The 19,829-nt window shown below is 33.8% G+C and overlaps 1 protein-coding gene across 1 annotated transcript in view; it reads right to left on the bottom strand.

Moving 5' to 3' along the window:
• Nucleotides 1–16,454, bottom strand: part of LOC134844938 (piezo-type mechanosensitive ion channel component-like) — a 28,461-nt gene extending 12,007 nt beyond the window's left edge. Inside the window, exons 1-4 of the mRNA XM_063861762.1 lie at nt 16,378–16,454; nt 16,072–16,232; nt 1,222–2,675; nt 130–288 (exon numbers count right to left, since the gene is read on the bottom strand). Of these exons, the coding sequence (XP_063717832.1) occupies nt 130–288; nt 1,222–2,675; nt 16,072–16,173 (1,715 nt within the window). The 5' untranslated portion in view covers nt 16,174–16,232; nt 16,378–16,454. The remainder of the gene's footprint in view (nt 1–129; nt 289–1,221; nt 2,676–16,071; nt 16,233–16,377) is intronic.
• Nucleotides 16,455–19,829: the final 3,375 nt, after the last annotated feature.

The following is a 19,829-nucleotide window of genomic DNA, read 5'->3' as shown; positions in this document are numbered from 1 at the left end:
AGACATTCGAGTTCTGTCAAACTTGACTTTTCCTAATCAAACTAGTTATTCTAGATTGTCTTAAGCTTAAGATTTTGATGTAATATCAGATATTTGGTAATTTCAGTTAATAATGACGTAATATATCGCCTTTGGTTGATCGTCACTTCGACTGCTCCGAACCGCCGTTCGTTTCTGGGAGGCTCCGGCTCGTTTTTCTTCCCGTAGCGACTCTCAAAAAACGTGTAGAGAAGTTGCCAAAAGGCAATCAAGTGTAGACATTGTGCTCCAATATAGAAGGTCATTGACCTGTTGCCGATAGATTACAGTACAATGCCAATGAGAGCAAAATAATGACATAACTAGGTTATTAAAACAGTTAAAACATTTTAATGCGATGCTGATTCAGCTGCAGAAACGCTATATCAGCAAGGAAAATTTATACTGATGAGATTTTCATTTTTTCAGTGACCAAATATATAAAGATGCGTTTTCAACAAACCTATTTTTTGATTTTTTTTATACCAAAATGCCATCAGACTCAAAATTAGTTTAATAGGGCGCCAAATAAGTCGTTCAGGTTTCGACGCTTTAAATTTTGCCTTTCGACGCTTAAAATTTTAAAGTTTTTGTCCTCAAAACGAAATTTCCTTTTTTGTTTTGATTAGGGTGTTTGGAAATAACCTTTCTTGAACATAACCAACAGACAGTTGAAAAAGAGTAATTGAAAGCAAGTAAAGAGAAAAAAATTGTGACTTGTTTTATGATAAAAGCTCAACTTTTGAATTTCCCATTAAATTAATTTAGCCTTAAAGCTCCTGGAATTTCGAGAACATGTTCTGATTTACTCTTTTTGATAAAACTCAACGAATTTTAGAAAACTAGATCAATAGATAAAATTTTTATTTCGCTGAGAAATCTGATAATTAAATTCTATTTTCGAAGTTAACAAAGGAAATGAACTAAACTTACAAGGAAATCAAAAGTCAAACCGCGAAAAATTGAAATTGAACGTGAACAAACTTAACTGAAAAAAAAATCACCAAGACCTATATAAGACCTACTTTCATTACTTTTAATCAACTTAATGAAACTTTATGCATTTATCCTAGAAAATTGCTCTGCACCGAATTGCCACTTTTTCAAATGCTACGAGTTGTCGTCTGCAACCAAATGTCCCTTGCGACGAATTTTCGCCTCACATATATTAACATGGGCATTTTACTGTAGTCTACCACCTACCTGTCATGTCTCAAACGGATGTCACTCATCGCGAGGGTGAAACCCAATATGTTTAACTCATCAGGTATCGCGTCGTCCATAATTCGGAAATTGAAAATATACTGCACAATTATGTAGAGCTGACAATAGATACAGAGAAAGGGCGCAAAGTTTTTGGTTCTGAAACTCGAATTGGTTCGGCTCCACAAGTAAATTGCGATGAAAAGAAGCACAAGTGCCAAAAAACCGTGACATAAAATACTCCACGAAATCATAACCGCAACTGATAATAAATAGGAGTTGGCCACAATCTGACCCGTGATAAAACCCATCAAGGTCAGAAAATTAGTTTTGACTAAAACTTTGTGCAAAAAGGATCCCGGCTTGAACACCCCACTTTGACTGGGTTTTTTTGATCTTTTATTTTCATTCTTAGTTTCATTACTGTCGCTGTATTTCGAGAATAAGTAATAAAACTTACACTGATAGGCCATGGTGTAAAACAGCATTAGGACAAAAAACGGGTTCATGATATTAATAATTTGGTCTTTGTAAACCTCGACGTGAATTATGACTAAGGGGTCGTAAGCTTCGTCATCAATTGTCTCGTTTTTGCATACATACTTCACCGATTTGGAAATTCCGACTAAATTAAGCCATTTATTGTCCTCGTCATCAACCAAATCGAAAATATACTCAAACTGCAAAACGTACATTGTTATGAAATGCAGACTGCTAATCACAGTCAACAGCAAACTTATCTTTGGAACAAATCTGCGAAATGGGACATGCATAGCTCGTAAGGTTCCGATCGTCAAATAAGAGATTAAATAAATCAGAGAGACAAGTGACGGAAAACAACTCGCGGCTGTAATCATGGCTGAGATTGACATAATATATGTCAGGGGTTTGAGGTACTCGCTGAATTCGAACCTGCGCTTTTCCTCATCACTTTGCCTGGACTCCAGAATTGCCCGTTTTATGCCTTCATTCGCATTTATGAAAGTTCTCGAAGGCTTGGCTCGGCATATTTTTTGAAACATGAAAGCGGTCAAAACGGCCAAAAAAATAATCAAGTCGGGAACCAAAATAATAACATAGTGACGTGCTTTAGCGTGATAAATATTTCCAAGTCCAATTTGACGCAGAAGTCTTTCAGTATCGTCAGTGCATGTTAAGTCACGCAAGTATGGCCAATAGTAAAGAAGCACCAAATTGACAATTTGAGCGGAGAAAGTAAAAAAAGAGACTAAACCCAGTAAAATGAGATATAATTTTGTACTTGTTGGGAAAATTGGGCAGCCGGGTGACGGAATAAAGGGATGTGCGAAGAAGAAAAATATGAAAAAAGAGGAGAAGAGGTCGATTCGGGTGAAAAAGGGTAAGGTCAACACGAGTGGGAATACCACTCGGAAAAATAGAGCAGCACATATTTTCCGGTTGCTGAGTTGCTTGTTCTTACTGGAAAACTGGCCCTGAAATTGAACACTGTTTATAGTATTAAAAACCTGCTTGGTCAAAAACACTCGAAAATGAACTATCTCGTCCACAGTTTTTTTAGTTTTCAATTTCAGACGAATTTAATCTCGCATTTAATTCTTAGTGCTTTTGATTGTCACAGCAATGCCCTGAAATGACAAAAAGTTAAACCTTCATTACTATTTTTAGGGCTTTGACAAATTACTGGAAAATCATAAAAACAGCGTTATCTCGAAAACCAGAAGCCCTAGAAGGCTCAATTTATAGCACAGAAATAAAAACTCTAAGACAGCCCTCTGGTAGCATTCAGCCAATGATGTTACTACTAATTGGGATAGCAAAAAAATTGGCAAAAAGTTTCTTGAACCAAATCTGCATTTCCAAGAATACAGATGTCTTTAAATCTTCAGAAACACTCATACGACTTGAATTTTTAGGGAGCAAATCATTCTCACTTAGTGAATTCAATAGCTTAAGACCCTCTTCTTTGAAGAAAACGATTTCAGCTTACGTTTACAGAATGGATGACACAGTAAATTTCGATTTACGCGCATTTTTTGCAAAAATTTTGGGTACAAGCAAATAATTTTTAAAAAATGAGACTTCCTTGGTTTAAAAAGCGCATTCAAAAAGTGAGAAGATCATAAACATAGAGCTTGAGAACAGTTAACATTTTATTTTCATAGAAAGCTTTCGTGATAGTTTTATACTTTCATTTGAAATGAATGAGTCGTACAATTTTCAAGAGACCACAAGAGCTTTACCTGTTTCAAGAGACCACACATTGTATGATTGGTCTGATATCGGAATTATAATATTTCACACAGAGGCGAAGCTGCGCTTCGCAAACACTTGCGAGAACACGATCAAAAAGCAGCTCTATCAGATGAAATAAGAAAAAGTAAAAATAAACTTCGAATTAACAAAAACTCGGCTACGTGTAGGATTCGAATCTGCGACCTACTGCAATCAAGATAAATTGAGTCTCACGCAATAACCATGCAGCCAATCAAGACTAACAACCGACAAAAGCACTAGTTGCGAATAAAGCAGCTACATATGCTAATAAATTGCCAATGCTCAGCAAAAGTAGCAACAAATACAAATAGACTCAATTTTGCAAGTAATGATTTGGAATACAAGAGACTAAAGGCATCCACATTAACTTTGCATGTACCAAATCGCAAAGCATAAAGCCACAATATGTATAAAGTATGCGTTTCAAAAAACTGTGAGATATATTGAGCTAGAAAATTTCTGAGATCGAGTTTTCATTATTGTTGTTGATTGAAACAAATCACTTTTTTTGGTTCATTTGATGAGTTTAAAATGAATCAACTGTGTTAACTTATTGCGATTCGAATGTCAAAGCACATGCTATGAAAAAGCTGTAAAGGTGACCCAAAAGTTGCACCAATAATTGCGACTTAGGTTGGGAAAAAAAGAAGGTTCGTACTAATACACTCGCTTCGCAAGTGTAAATGAAACCGTTATTGGAAATAAATGTCTCATTTTTGATAAATACTCCGAAATAACTCGATTGATACAAAATAAGTTACTAACAACAACGCCTAAATACTTACCACAAAAATTAGGCAAATAAATGGTATATCATTACGATTAACAACACGATTAGAAGCACCTCTGGATTTTTCAACCGATTTTAATGTGAAGTTTTATGCGTTTTACCCAAATTTGATGTGAAGTTGTTTCAATTTTTACGTCATTTCTGTAGTTATCCAAAACTGAGCAAAGGTTGATAGTACAGATGAGCTTAGATAAAAACTACTTATATCGGCATCAGGGGCGGATCTAGGATTTTTTCAAGGGGCGGGGGGCGGATTTTCAAAAAATTTTCAAAAAATTTGACGACCTTTTTTTTAGGTCGACCAAATTGATTTTCCGAGCTCTTCTAAAGCACTAAAAGGTCCCTGTTATGGCCAAATTTTCTGCGCCGGAGGCAAATTTCTGAAAAAACCGGTCAAAAACGCCGTTTTTAGGCACGTTTTGAAAAATTTTGACAAAAAAATCGCGTTTTTTGGCGCGCGCTCCCCCTCAAAGTTAGTATATATTGGCGCCAAAGGCGCCTTTAGAAAAATTTTAGGGTCGGTCGGCAAAAAATGGAGTTCTTAAAAATTACCAAAGGGGGGACTTTTTGGGTCGGCAGGGGGTCGAATCCCTGAAGGGGTGCGGGCGTCCGCGCCCCCCCCCCCTAAATCCGCCCCTGATCGGCATTCTATCTGTCGTATTAAAAAATTGAGCCAGATTCAACACTGTACACAACTTTGGGACGCAGAAAGGCTTGAAGTAGTGCGTGTTTTTAACAACTGAAACATTCAATTACTAGTATTTTTTATCTAAAATTTTGTTCAGAGTTTTTATTTTCTGATAAAAACATGTTTATGTTTTATGTGATCGAAACGGATCAGCCAAACTCGATACGACAAAAATAACAAATCCGCATATTCGTTCTAAATATCTGGTAGTTTTGTCTTTGAAATTTTTCTTCCGTTTTTTAAAATCTATTCAAAAATGTATTTGCACTGTTATTGTACAGCGCCAAAATTTTTTGTGAGATATTCTTAATAGAAAATTTCGATAACTCCGAGAAAAAATGCGTTTCAACGATATAAATTAAGTTTAGCCACGCTACAGCGCTCTCAAAGAAGTCAATACAGGATATTACCAAGCTTCTTAAAAATTAAGTAACCCGGCTTTGCTTTTATAATTAATTAATTTCTCATGTTAAGATTCGGGAATGAAAATACATTCATTAATGCTCGTCGCCTGAACATGAGTTAAAAATCTTCAGAAAAATTTCAGTTGCTGGCTCGAAATTAAACGCTCCAGTAGAGTTTTGTGTACGAGTTTCAAACAAATGTGTTAAACCGCATTAGTTCAAGTTAGAACGTGTTTTATATTTATGTAACACACCAAGTGCAATACCACACAGATAAAAACAATAATTAACAATTTTTTTAAGGCCAAAACTTGTAACCAAACATTCTATGAAAACGCACGTTTACAATTAGGTTCGACTTGGGAGAACACCAAAAAGGCATCAGCCTGTCGTGTGACACCTCCATGAGCAAAATCTATTCGTCTACTTTTTGAACTAAGATCATATAGACAAAAGGCCCGCAAAATTTCTCCAAATATATTAAAAACTTGAAGAGAAAAAAATCTGTTTATTTTGGTGTTTTCTAGCAATCAAAATAAAATGACGAAAAATATTATAACAAAGGGATGGAAATTAAACAACACACTTTAAAAATGTTCGTTGCCACAAATAAATATCTCTTATTTTATGAAAAAACGAGTAAAAGATTCATTGATAATAGTTAACGCTTCAAGAAGAAAATTTTTATCCAATTGCAAGAACTTGTTATACAAAATACGAACTCTAATTTCGATTTAATTTTTGCTCTTGCAGTAAACTTATTTCAGCTGCGCAGTTTTTTTGCCTGTTTTGATAGTATCTGTTATCTCCTGTTCACTAACTTATTCCTGAAGTTTTTTTATTTCCACAAGATAACCATGAGTTTAAAAAGCTTATATACTTGTTACTATCAAACCAAACAGAATTTTAAAACAGTTCCTTCACACGACACTTTGCCGGCTTTTTAACTTTTTAAAAGTTTGTCTCATTAGCTGTGAAATAGATCAGTACACTATATTGATATGTTGGTTGAATCTAAATTTTGTATATCTTGAGCACTGTAGATATGTTCAAATAAAATCTGAGTTGATAGATCATCGAGCAAGGCTTGGCTACCCTTTTTAAAGTTTTATCGATGAGTGTTTCGAAATTTTAATTTTTCATCAATTATTAGACCAATGGACTCAGACCTAAGTACTCATGGGATCTTTTGTTTAGAAATTTCTTCCTGTGAAACTCTATGGCGGCGTTTTTATCCTTGTTTATGGCAAGCTTAATTTCCAAAAACCAATTTTCAACATTGCTTGTATCAGTATTCAGCTGCTGCTGATTTCTTGTTTTATTTGTGCTACACCACAGTAGATTGTTTTGGTGTCTGATAATGAATTGTTATAACTATCGTACTGTTTAGGATTTTCTAGGTATGACCTCAAAAGATTAACAACTTTAACTCATAAACCGTACAGTTCGCATTTTTCCAGTAAGATTTTGTGACAACTGTTAAGAACGATTTTCTAAGATTAATACACGTACACACGGAGCCAAAATTATCTTCTAAGTTCTCCTCTATTTGTTCACTGATTTTTGAAAGGCATCAACAGTACTTTTTTTTATTTTGGAGTCCGTACTGAAATGCTACTAGTACATCATATTTATTCCGAAAACCTCAAGCGATTTATAATTAATTCTTCGAAAACCTTCCCATAAAACTTTCCGAAAACCTCACAAGCGATTTATAATTATTTTTTCGACAACCTTCCCATAATTGGTAGAATAGATGTAGTTCTGTAGTTATCACAATCTGACAATGTGCCAGTTTTATGAATTGATTGAACTTCAGCAATCTTAAAAAATAAAGGATATGTCAACTCTACACATTGATTAAAAAGGCAACTCAGGAGCTCAGATATAACCGGACTAATTTTTTCGATTAGGTTGTTAGTTTGGTTGTAACTATCCAGGCTGTTATTTTTCTTAAGGCTTTTAATTACCTCATAAACGTCTTGGGGTAACAGGATTTCAACAAACATTGTATTCTCATTCTCTACAACATTTTTTAGATTTTGTGGTGTTGTATTACCTCCGATTAGCTTCTGACCAATTTCATATTTAAAAAATCGTCAAATTCTTCTACACTCGGAGTGCTGTGTTTTAAACTCATTTGTTCTTCCTTTTTTCTAATTTCACCTATGACTTTATAAAAAAAATTCGAATTTTTATGGCTCTTGCTTTCAAGTCTTCTCTCAAAGAGTTTTTTTTATTTTCGTCACATGCTTTTAAACTTTTTGTTGTTCCTGGAATTAATTAAGATTACAATCGCTCTTATTGTTCAAGTTTTTTTTTGTAGAAATTATTCATTCTATTACTCTCATTTTTAATTTTAGCTGTTGTCCAACTTTTCCTATTTTTATTGATTGGGAGCTTAGGAATGAAAGTTTCACAAGTAGATTGGATAGCTATTAGGAGCTGAGAAAAGCAAGCACTCGTACCTTCAATATCCTGTTTTCACTTAATCTTTTTCAGTGGTCTGTCAAAGCGCAAAACTGAATTTCAACAAAGTCTCATGGTTATCCAAAACGTTCCAGTTATCTCAAGTTTCAAGATTTTGTTTTAAAGCAAAACTTTGTCTTCAGTTAGAAATGGTGCTTCAATTTTTACCGCCTCGTGATCCAATATTGAGTTAAGCTGGACCATGACTATCGAATGAAAATTGGTAAAAAACACATCTATTGTTCACTGGCTGCTTTTCGTTATTGAGTACTTTCACTTTTCAATAAATTTAACCCAAACAGTAGTAGGCTGATTTCTAGATTTAGAGAGTCACTTTTAGACTTAGACACATCAACATTCATGTCTCCAGATACAGTGCGCATATCTCCAGGCTGAATTCTCAATTCAAACAGATGAAATTGTAATTGATCAAGAATTGTTCATTTGAGGTTTTTTAAAGACAATAGTAAGATAACTTTTCATTCCGCTGTTTTCGCATAAAATAGTGAAAATTTGCAATTCGTCTGAAGTCAGTTCTTTAATTATTATATGAAATAGCTAAGCTTACGTTGAAGACAACACCTCCGCTGCGTCTGTTCCTATTCACTGTTTCAGAAGACGGGTAACCTGCCAATGTGAAAATACTAAACTCCATATAATCTTTCAGCCATGTTTCAGTAGGAGCTATAACTTGCTGCTTATTAGTTTTAGTCTCAAAAAAAAGCTCTAAACATTCATGATTTTGCATTAATGAGCGAATGTTATTCAAAAGAACTAGAAAAACATAAAAACGCCATATCTAGAAAAATGAAAAGATTTGAGCAGTCATACTTGGACGCCAGATTCGCAACCCCTGAATTTACCCTGATAGCACCCCACTATAGGGTCAAGAAATTCAAGTTCGGTTGGGTTTTTTCTTTCCAAGTTTTTTGAAAAAAATTAAAAAATCATAAAAGCGCCATATCTCGAACAATATAAGGATTTGAGCAGTCATACTTGGACGCCAGATTCGCAACCCCTGAATTTACCCTGATAGAACCCCACTATAGGGTCAAGAAATTCAAGTTCGGTTGGGTTTTTTCTTTCCAAGTTTTTTGAAAAAAATTAAAAAATCATAAAAGCGCCATATCTCGAACAATATAAGGATTTTAGCAGTCATACTTAAACGCCAGATTTGCAACCCCTAAATGTACTTAACAGCGCCCCACTATATAGGAATGTATAGAACGTATATATAAAATTTTCAAATCTTTCAATTTTTTGGCCTTTTACCAGTCCAGCAGACTTAAACATGAGCCAAATGAAATTTCTTAAGCATCTTAACCTACGGTATAGCTTAAACGTTCAAAAAAATTTTCGTTAATTATGCAAAAAATAAGACGTTGAAGAAACTTAAACATGCAAAAATACGGACATACACGTCAACATAGGGACTGCTTAAACATGTGTCACGTGAAACGCCAATTAAATAAGAGATAGATGGACTTCCGACCTTTTCCTATTGTTTATATGGCCAATATACTTCTACATTGTATTTTTTACTTTATCTGCTCATATTTTCAGAAGCACTTTTTTGTATTTTTGAACCAGCTTTATTTTACTTTGAAGTGATTTGATCAACAGACTGCTGAGAATCGCAATCTTATTCAAGTAATAACTTTTTCTTACCTCAGTCAGTTTTGTTTATACTTTGAAAATTCATTTAATTTTTTTTTATTTTGTTCAACCAAAATTGCTGAAAAACGCTATAGCATTGCAAGCAGTAAAGCAGATAGAAGATGCAATGCAAGCTAGTAGACAAAAATTTTCAATAGCAAATTTTTATCAGCAATGATATTCAGTTTTGAAAATCTGCACCAAAAAACACTCGGAGAAGTTGAACTCAAGCTTCCTAAAAAACATTCGCTAAAATAAATCAATTTGTTAAAGATCTGACCGGAAAAAGAAGACAAAATACAAATACACTAGGTAAATTAGCCGACAGAATTAAATTCGACACCCAATAAGCTGAAAATCAACCAAAACATTACTTAATCTTTAAAAAACCAAAAAATTACGAATTCTAAATAGTCGGTATGTAGGTGGATGTAAGAGATACATCATTAAAATTAAAATTATTTCAAAATATACCATTCTTTGAACCAAGTTTTTACGGCAACTAAAATGGGAAAAAACTCAAGAATTTGTCGACTTCTTGAAATTTATCTAACCCGGCATCTCGAAGGCATCAGCGTTTTATTCTCATCTGTGAACACTTTTTGCTCCCGTGTAACTTATATATTTAAATGCCATTTCTTTATTATCTGATCATATGAAGTTTTTATTCTGTATATCATCTTGGTTTGCTATAGAGCTGCCTCCATAATCGACAATGTCGAAAAAGATTTAAAAAAATTTTGTCCTCTTGATTGCAATAGAGCTGCCTCTATAATCGACATGTCGAAAAAAGTTCATCCATTTATCTTTTTGAAAATCAGAAGTGCTTTTTTGTTATAGGAATCCATGCTTATCAAAAAATTCATAAATCTCCGCGTTTTTTGAAACTGTGTTAACTTTAATACACAGACACCGGTAGACTGTTCGCTACACCTTCGATTTGTTTAATTCCTACTGGGGTAAACTGCGGAGGAAAATTGATTTTCCACGTCTTCTGGTCAAAAATGTAAAATCATTTAGGTAATGAGATATTAGAATAGGTCTATGGATAAACTTGCGAATGAAGATAAATAATATGCAATTCGGTTTTCAGAAAAACAATCTTCACTCAACGCTTTAATCAACTTGATGGAAATTCTGAATTTCAATTGTCGCAATGGATACATGTCAGCAATTCTTTTTAGGATCTTGCTTAAGCGTTTAAATCAATATCTCACGATATTTTTTTTCTAAAAAAATGAACAAATGTGTTTCTCAAAAACGGCTGTAACAATTTTCGACAACATTATGAAAACTCACCAACAAGCAGTAAAAAAAACGAATCAAATATCCGCATGAGAATTCTTGAACCATGGAGTGCCACAAGGCAGTTCTCGGACCAATAGTTTTCTTTCTCTATCCTAATGATTTTCATTCATTCAGTTTTAAATGATCAAAATTGATCAATCCCAGACACTTTTTTAAACGTGATTTTGAGGAACTCAGAGGTTTCAATTCATTCAGACTAGAGTGTCATGCACCTCCGGTGCTTCTAACAAATTGATGAGCGTGATTATTGCTTATTCGTAAAAAAAAGAGAGGCGACGTGAAGCTTCGAATCACTTGCGATATAACAAAAGCATAACATTGCAAGCTACTAAACAGTCAGTAAGATGGAAAAATACGTTTTTTAGGAAATAAACTTTTTTTGGAAAAAAAAACAATTCACTGACTAAAGATCTCAGACTCATCACATCTCGCAAAAAAACCAAAGAAAGAATAAAGACATACCTTCTACAGAAACACGAATCATTACCAATTCTTAGATCGCTCGATGGATTCAGAAGTTACTTGTAATTATATATTTTTTTCTTATGAAGCTAATTTTAAAAAAAACAATGAAATAATTGGTGCCACGTGCAGTTTAATTTACATAGTTTATTGTTTGTAAAAGTATTCATTCCTAGATATGTTTTTATTAAACAAGAAGTTATATGAAATTAACATGTTCTGATGGAAAAAAAACAGTACTGTTAGGAAATCATAATTCTTTGAAATACAGGAAGCCAGTTACGATCAGGTAGATGAAGGCTGGTACTGCTGAAACGATAAAAGTTGAAATGAAGCGAGCAACGAAAATCTGTGTCTTCTGGAGTGTACCAATATTTAACTTACAAGTGAGTTACAATAGCCTAGCGTGCTAAGAATCAGATGACGTTATAGCATCACAAGATTCTCGTGTGGAGAAATCTCATGTGGAAATAACACGTGGAATTAATAGCACCCATATGTTTTTCAGAAGTCAGTAGATCATCAAAAATTAGTAGTAGGGGTTCAAGAGACGTTTTGAAAGATACGAGTTTGCCATTAAATGCAAAATTGATCAAACCCAGAACAGTTTTTTAACTTGATTTCCAGGAATTCAGAGGATTCAATTCATTCACTAGAGTGTCATGCACCCCCGGTGCTTCAACAGATTGATGAGATTGATAATTGCTTATACGTAAAATAAACAAAGAAGCGATGTGAAGCTTCGAATTTTTTGCGATATAACAAAAGCGTGACATTGCAAGCTACCAAACAGCCAGCAAGATGGAAAAAATATGGGAAAAAAGTTTTTTTTAGGAAAGAAACTTTTTTTTGGAAATACGAAACATTCAACGTCTAAGATACAGACGAGAAATACAACCACCAGCATTAAACAAGCTTCTAGTATTTTCCGAGCGTTCACAAATCCAACCACACGTGGTTAGAAATCAATGGATCTTAAACCATAAAATGACAAAAGAAATTATTGTCATGAAAAAATCAAGTTACGAAAAACTCGATCTCAGAAAAACAAACTGGAAACACAACCACTAGCATTAAGCAAGCTTTTATTACTTTTTGAGCGTCCATTAAGTCAACAAAACGGTGGATGAACGCCAATTCATCTGAAAACAAAAAATGGCAACGGACATTATTGTCATAAGAAAAACATTTTTTTTTCTGAAATACGAACTGTCCAATCTCAGAGAGCCAGACGAGAAACATAGTCATTAATATTCACTAAGCCGACATTGCGCTTTTAGACGTCAATTATTCCGAAAACAAAAAATGACAAAGTAATATGTTGTCATAAAAAACAATTGAGCAATTAAAAATAAATAAATTTTATTTTTCACTACCGAGCGAACTGATTTGTAGGAAACAAGAAACTGGTTACAATGCCAAAAAATGTGGTAGGGCAACTAAGCCGACAAAGCATAAGCCGACAACCTATAGCCCGACTAATCAATTTTTTCCGGAAAAAAATTCAATTGCAGACACTGAAAAAAGGTCCAGCCAGGACTCGAACCCCTCGCCATAGACTGCAAAAGCAACTTCATCACCTTCAGAACAAGTATGATGCGGCCTAGATAATGGTCAGATTTGATAATGAAGCAACATCAATTTCAATTAAGAAGGTGTTAAAAGAAGTTGCTCACGGGAACAAAGTCTAGTTCCCGATAACAAGAAACTTGCTATCGCAAGTGCGCATTAAAAATAAGTAAATTAATGCCACTGTAAAATTAGACGGAGGCATCTAGCAACGCTTTTTATTTCATAAACTGAACGATAAAAATCAAATCAAGTCCAAGGAGTTTCAGATCATCGCATTGTTAGCTCAGAAACAAATCCCTGAAATGGCAGACGGGATCGAAATGCAAATTTGACCTTTAAAAACTTCTGAAACGATTTCATTTGTAAAATAATTGATTTCATAATTCAGATTCTAGTTTAACTTATTTAATCTTTTTCAATAGCCTGCACGTATACCCTTTGCTGCTATCAACAGTTTAACCGACCATAACTTACGAACTCTTTTTCTCAATTTAAATCTTAAGTTGATCGAAACTTTTTAAAATCATAAACATCTTCATCCCGGAAGCCTAAAAATGTTGACACAGAGGCGAAGCTGAGCTTCGCACCACTTGCGATACAAAACCAGAAAAAAAAGGTAAAAAAAACTAGATATAATAAAATGAATAAGAATAACTTTGAACAAAAACATGCCAAGATAAAAAAATGTGTAATAAGCATCTGAAGATACTGTAGCCAACAGTAACAAAGCCGAAAATACCTAGTCGGAAACCCTTTAAGCCAAAAAAAAATCAAAGAGACTACAGATATACGAAAAATTAGTAAGTCCACATCACCCTCAAAACACTTATTTTGTTCGTCAAATGAAACAATATGAGGCCACTAAGCCGATACAATATAGGACGAAAACTATTAAGCCCAAAAAAAAAGCCGAAAAAAAATCAAAATTTTTTAAAGACTAATAAGAAGTTAGTAGGTCCCTCTCAAACTCAAAACACAAACACACACTCACACGAAACTTTTTTCGCTCTTCAAAAGACGCAATATGAGGCCAAAAAGCCGACATTTTATAGGAAAAAAAGAAAGAAAAAAGCTGGAAAAAAAATTTAAACATGAAAAACTTGACCTACATTTGTTTTAAGATTTTTAGCATTTTGTGCAATATAGAGGTGGGCAATATATTTTTCCGTTGAAACGACTCGAAAATTAGGTCACTAAGCTAATAAAAAAATAGGCCGAAAGCATTTGGGCAGAACAAATTTAAAAAAAAATATATATGCATAGTTTAGTAAAATTACAAAGAGCAGAGGTAAATCAAAACACCAAAAACAACTTTAATTTAAAAAAATTTAAAACAAAAATTCAATACGGCAACTAAGCCGTTAAAGCATAAGCACACAATAATAAGCGGACAAGGTTTTTTTTTTGAAACGGACTAATTCCCGTTTGAAAAATAAAGAGGTCCGGGCAGTTTCGAACCCACGACCTTTGGCGTCACAGACATATTCGTTACCTAAAGACTAAATCGGCCGAAAACTTTTACAAACTTGAATTTATTACGAACTAAGATACCAAATGGTTCAAATAATTCTGTTAAACAAGTTGTTAACACGAAAAAAAAACTATATTCCGATTTGATTACGCTTGATAAGCAAGCGAAATCCGTCGTAATTAGATGCCAGATGTTCATCGCCTGGGAGTACCATCACAGCACAACGAAAGAGGGATACATACTAAAAGGATTCGAGCAGTCATATTTGGAAGCCACCTCTGCATCCCGTGGGAGAAAAATGACATCAACCCGCCTTTTTGAGAAAGATTTTTTTTTAATGAAAATTTATCGAAAACATCTGAAATATTATGAAAAACACCAATTTCGTGAAATTTGAAAAACTCAGCAATCACATTAGGATGTCGGCCACATCTGCATGTGTTGGTAGTAATCAGGCATCAACCCACCAAAGGGTCGACGATTTCAAATTTTGAAAAACATTTTTTATGAATTAAATTTTTTTGAATTATCTCTGAACTAAAAAGATTTCAGCAGTTTCATTCCGAGGAAAGATTCGTAATCCCTGAGATTACCCTGGCAGCATCCAGCTGAAGTTGTGAAATTTCAATTTTGAGATAATTTTCATTTCACTTTTTTGAAATCATTTAAAAAATAATATCTCGGCAACTAAAACCATTTGAGCAGTCACAATTAGATACAAGACTTGCAACCTCTAAAATTATCCTGCCAGCACCCAGCGACAGGACTGAAAATTTCAAAGACTGAATTTATTTAAATCTAAATTTTCTGAAATTTTTTGCAAAAATTATGAAATTGTCATATCTCGGAAACCAAATGCAACTGGGCAGTCATATTTGGAAGCAAGGCGTGCAACCAAATATAAATCAAATTTTTTGAAAATCATTACAAAATCATATCTCGGAATATAAAAGCATTTGAGCAGTCACATTTGAAGGCAAAATTTGCATCAGCTGAGAGTAACCTGACAGCACCTAACTAAAGTGTTGGCAATCTTAAATTTCTCTAATCTAAACGTACTGAAATTTTTTTGAAAAAATCAATCAAAAACCTCAAATACTCAGTAGTTAAGACCTTAAAACTATCGCAAATGCAACAAATGATAAGTTCAAACTGCAAACAAATTTTCTGGAAAAGCTTTAAGTATCCTGCAAAACGCAGCAAACAAAAGGATAAAACAATGAACCAAATAAGAGAATTGTTATTTTTCCGACCAATTCACGAAGCGTGAAGGAGTTGTAGTATAAGAAAAGAAATATTGATATTTTTATTTTAAAAAAGCATAGAAACTTATTAGAAACATAGAATTTTATTAAAGCCTACTTAATTCAGGCTGCTCGGATCATTCTGCGCTACTTGCACAGCAACCGGCTATCCTTGCTTATTACATTGTTTTCATTTTACGTTTCTATGTTCACTTCCGATTATTAGCTTCCGAAAATCATGGAACAATCATGAAAAACTTTCATGCATATGACTGCTTTTCAATAATCAAGATGTTCAACAACTATATAATACTAGGTTTTTACTAAAACATTTGATTTTTCCCAAACATTTGCTCAAGGAAATTTGATTGATTGAATTGAACAAAAAAAATTGGACTCTTTCCCATTACAGCAAATTATATCTCCATGCAAAATAATACGAGACTAAAGAGAGAGACTAAATTTGACAGAGAAAACAAACCTTGATGTATGTCGGGTTTAGCCACCGAGATAACTCTAAGGACACTCACCTGAACTCGTTTCCAAATAGATTGTTCCCCGGAGAGCTCTTCAGAAGAAGCGGCAGTTACAACGGCCGGCATCGACATTCGCTTCAAAGAGGTAGACGACATGTTAAATTATCAAGCCACGACACAAGAATTGCTTCAGTTTATGGCTCTCAAATCAATGTCTTTCAACGGTACAAGTTTGGTAATTGGATCCCGTCTTAATTTCAAAAAAAAAAACAGTGAACTAACGCATGTACACATCACCGTACCTTGTTTTTATTCAAAAAACTTTTGCCCATCTGTATTTTTCTGACCCAATGATCATACTTGTACATTTTCAATTAATATGAACCGATCTGTTTAATTCAAGAGTGACATTCCGTCTGATGTTCAGCCGGTTAACCTGCTCAAACAAAAGGATGTCAAAACAAACAAAATGTTTGTAGACGAGAAAATGCTTGGTTGAAAACAATGATCTTATGTGTTAATCTCATAACGATGAATTGGCTGAAAGTATTGTTCAAAACTGAGTCATTTACGAGAAAAACATCGAATGCGAAATCGGCACTTTCGATTTGGATTCATTGCACTCGAAAAAAGTCCCACAAGTGATTATCCGGTAATGCCCAGAAGGTTGGCAGAATTAATATTCTCTTACAACACGAAGATTAAATTGCAATATAAATTTCCATGAATAAAAAAATGAAAATAATTTCAAAATTTAAACTTTTCAGAGCCTCACTCAACATTTTTGCAACTTGAGATAAAACAAAACGGCTTGCGTTGACTTAATTAGTCAAAGCGAAAGCGGAGCTTCGCACCACTTGCGCTACAACACAAGCCGCAATAAAAAATGTCGAAAGTTATGAGTAAAAAAAAACAATTAAAAAACAGCCTCAAACAACATCTTAAGAAATCAACTTCGAGTGAGCTTCAATTTAGTGAAACTACATAGAGAAAAACAATTGCCAGAGTTATAATAGTATTGAAACAAAATCGAGCGGTAACTAACCGTAGTGTTTCACCCAATAAATGACAAATTATGAGCAACTAAACCAAAATAACGCAACCAAAATGACGCGATACAACGGTTACAGAAAAAACACATAAAAAATGAAAAAGGTTAGAAAAAAACTGGGTGAACCAAAACTTTCCTAAAAAAATTTGCTCCAGATTGAGGTACGTGTTTGATATTTTTTGAGTTTATTTTAATAATGCGGAATGCGTACTTCAATAGATAAGACTTTGCCAACACTTCAATTCTTTCTCTACTAAAAACATAGCCAATCGAAGATTGAAAATGAGTAATGAACGCAAGTAAACAGAAAAAAAACACTGAATTTGTTGAAAAAGTCCCAACTTTCGAAATTCAAAGAAAAAACATGTATTATATGATCTTTAAGCTCTTTGAACTTCTAGAACGATTTATGATTGGCGCTTTTTCGATACCTTTAACCCAACCTGAGAAAACTGGATCAACATGTTAAGTTTTTATTCCGCTGGAAATCTAAAAAATAAATTCCACTTTCGAAACTAGAAACCTTTCTTGCTTTTCGCCTCAATTATACGCTCGTATTTGTAGAATGCTATTTACGTCACTTCCAGCAGATGAAATTCAATTGAACTCAAAAAATGCATATATATCTAAGTGCATTCATAAATGCATCAATATTTATGAAAGCACATCTATTGTTATTAGAGACTTTCAAGACTTTTAAGAAAAGAGGTCGTTGTCGCCAAATGAGAGAAGAATTCAAAAACTGGCTTTCTCGATTCCACCTTAAACTGAGAATTTGGCACAATAGTTTTCGAGAAGTCAAAAATTTTACAAAAAAACTTCAAAATTTTGAAACTTTGTTTTTTCAGAGGGACATAACTTTTTGTGTTAAAAAAAGGGATGTAGTCGCGTATGCAAATGAACTTCCCAAGACTTTCTCTTGGGAATGAAACAAAAATCTCAGATATGACAGGGAAGTTTTCGAGAAATGCAAAAAAAAAGGTCAGGAGATCAAAAATTTGACTTTTCTGAGGGCGATAACTTTTTTGTTAAAAATAAGTAAAGGGCCTCTAACTGAATAAAAAATGGCCGCAAGACTCTTGGATTTCGAATAATAATTTTAGATTTACACTTTTATTGATAAAATTAACTGAATTTGAGAAAACTGGATCAACAGGTAAAAGTTTTCTGCTGTAAAATCTGAAAATTTAAATCCATTTTTGAAAAGAGAAGCCGGTCAGGTTTTGCGTGACCTAAACACTTTCCCTGTTCAATAATTGAAATTGCATTCCTTTTAACAAAGGAAATATACTGAAAATTTGAAAAATAACAAAGCCAAATGTCGAGAAAACAAAAATGGGCGTGAACAAAATTTAAATTTTTCCAAAAAAACTTTTAAATATTCACGAACCATTTTCATCGGCTATTAAAATCGAGCTGAAATGAAATTGAAACTTCAGCCTAGTTAAACTTGAAGGCCAGCAAAATTCATCAAAAACTAGCGCATGACTCGCACCAATGGTGCTTCAAATAGATCGCTTAACGTTGAAAGAACTTCCTAAAACATGTACTTAAATACTGATTGCAACCCCAAAGATGAACTGCGCTCATGTATAGGCGTTTATTCTTCATAAAAAACGCCACATCTCGGAAAAGGATTTGAGCAGTCAAACTTGAAGGGAAGAACTGCAACCCATGAGTGTACCCTGACTGCACCCCACCATAGGGTTGAGAATTAAAACTTCCAAAAGAATTTTTATAATCAAGTTTTTTGAAAGACAAAAAAAATTAAAAAATCATAGAAAACGCCATGCTCGAAAACCAAAAAGACCCGAATGCCAGATTTGCAACCCTTGAATGTACCCTGATAGCGCCCCCTTTATAGAGAAACTCAAGTTCGGTTAGTTTTTTTAATGATTAAATTTGAAAAAAAAATGAAAAAATTATTTTAAAAAAGCCAAATTTCGAAAACCATAAGGATTTGAGCAGTCAAAATTGGACGCTAAAGTTGCAACAATCCCTGAGTGTACCCTGATACACCCCAGTATAGGCTTGAAAAATTCAAGTTCGATTTTAATTTTTTTTTTTCAATAAACTTAGATATAAAAAAAATCGAAAGTAATTTCTCAAGCTTATACTGGGGTGTATCACGGTACACTCAGGGGTTGCAAATCTAGCGTCCAATTTTGACTGCTCAAATCCTTAGGGTTTTGGAAATTTGGCGAAACTCGAAAATAATTTTTAAAAAATTCGAAAACCATTAAGATTTGAGCAGTCAAAAATGGACATTAGATTTGCAACTACTGAGTGTACCCTGATACACCCCAGTATAGGCTTGAGAAATTCAAGTTCGATTTTTGTTATATCGAAGTTTGTTGAAAAAAAAAAATTAAAAAATTACTAAAAAAACGCCATATCTCAAAAATCATAGGGATTTGAGCAGTCATACTTAGACGCCAGATTTGCAACTCCGGAGCAAACTCTGATAGCACCTCACTATAAGGTTGAGAAAATAAACTTCGGTTAGTTTTTTATATCTAATTTTTTGATGAAAAAATCATAAAACAACGCCATATCTCGAATACCAAAAGGATTTGAGCAGTCAAACTTGGACGTCAGATTCGCAACTCCTAAGTGTAATCCTGATAGCACCCCACTATAGGGTTGAGAACCTCAATTTCGGTAAGTTTTTTTATATCTAAATTTTTTGAAGAAAAAAAAACAGAAAAATCATCAAAAACACCATATTTTGAAAACCATAAGGATAAGAGCAGTCAAACTT

Source organism: Symsagittifera roscoffensis, chromosome 4 (genome assembly GCF_963678635.1).
Source record: "Symsagittifera roscoffensis chromosome 4, txSymRosc1.1, whole genome shotgun sequence".
NCBI lineage: Eukaryota > Metazoa > Xenacoelomorpha > Acoela > Convolutidae > Symsagittifera > Symsagittifera roscoffensis.
Note: the sequence above shows the minus strand (reverse complement) of the source record. Positions and strands in the feature narration are given on the sequence as shown.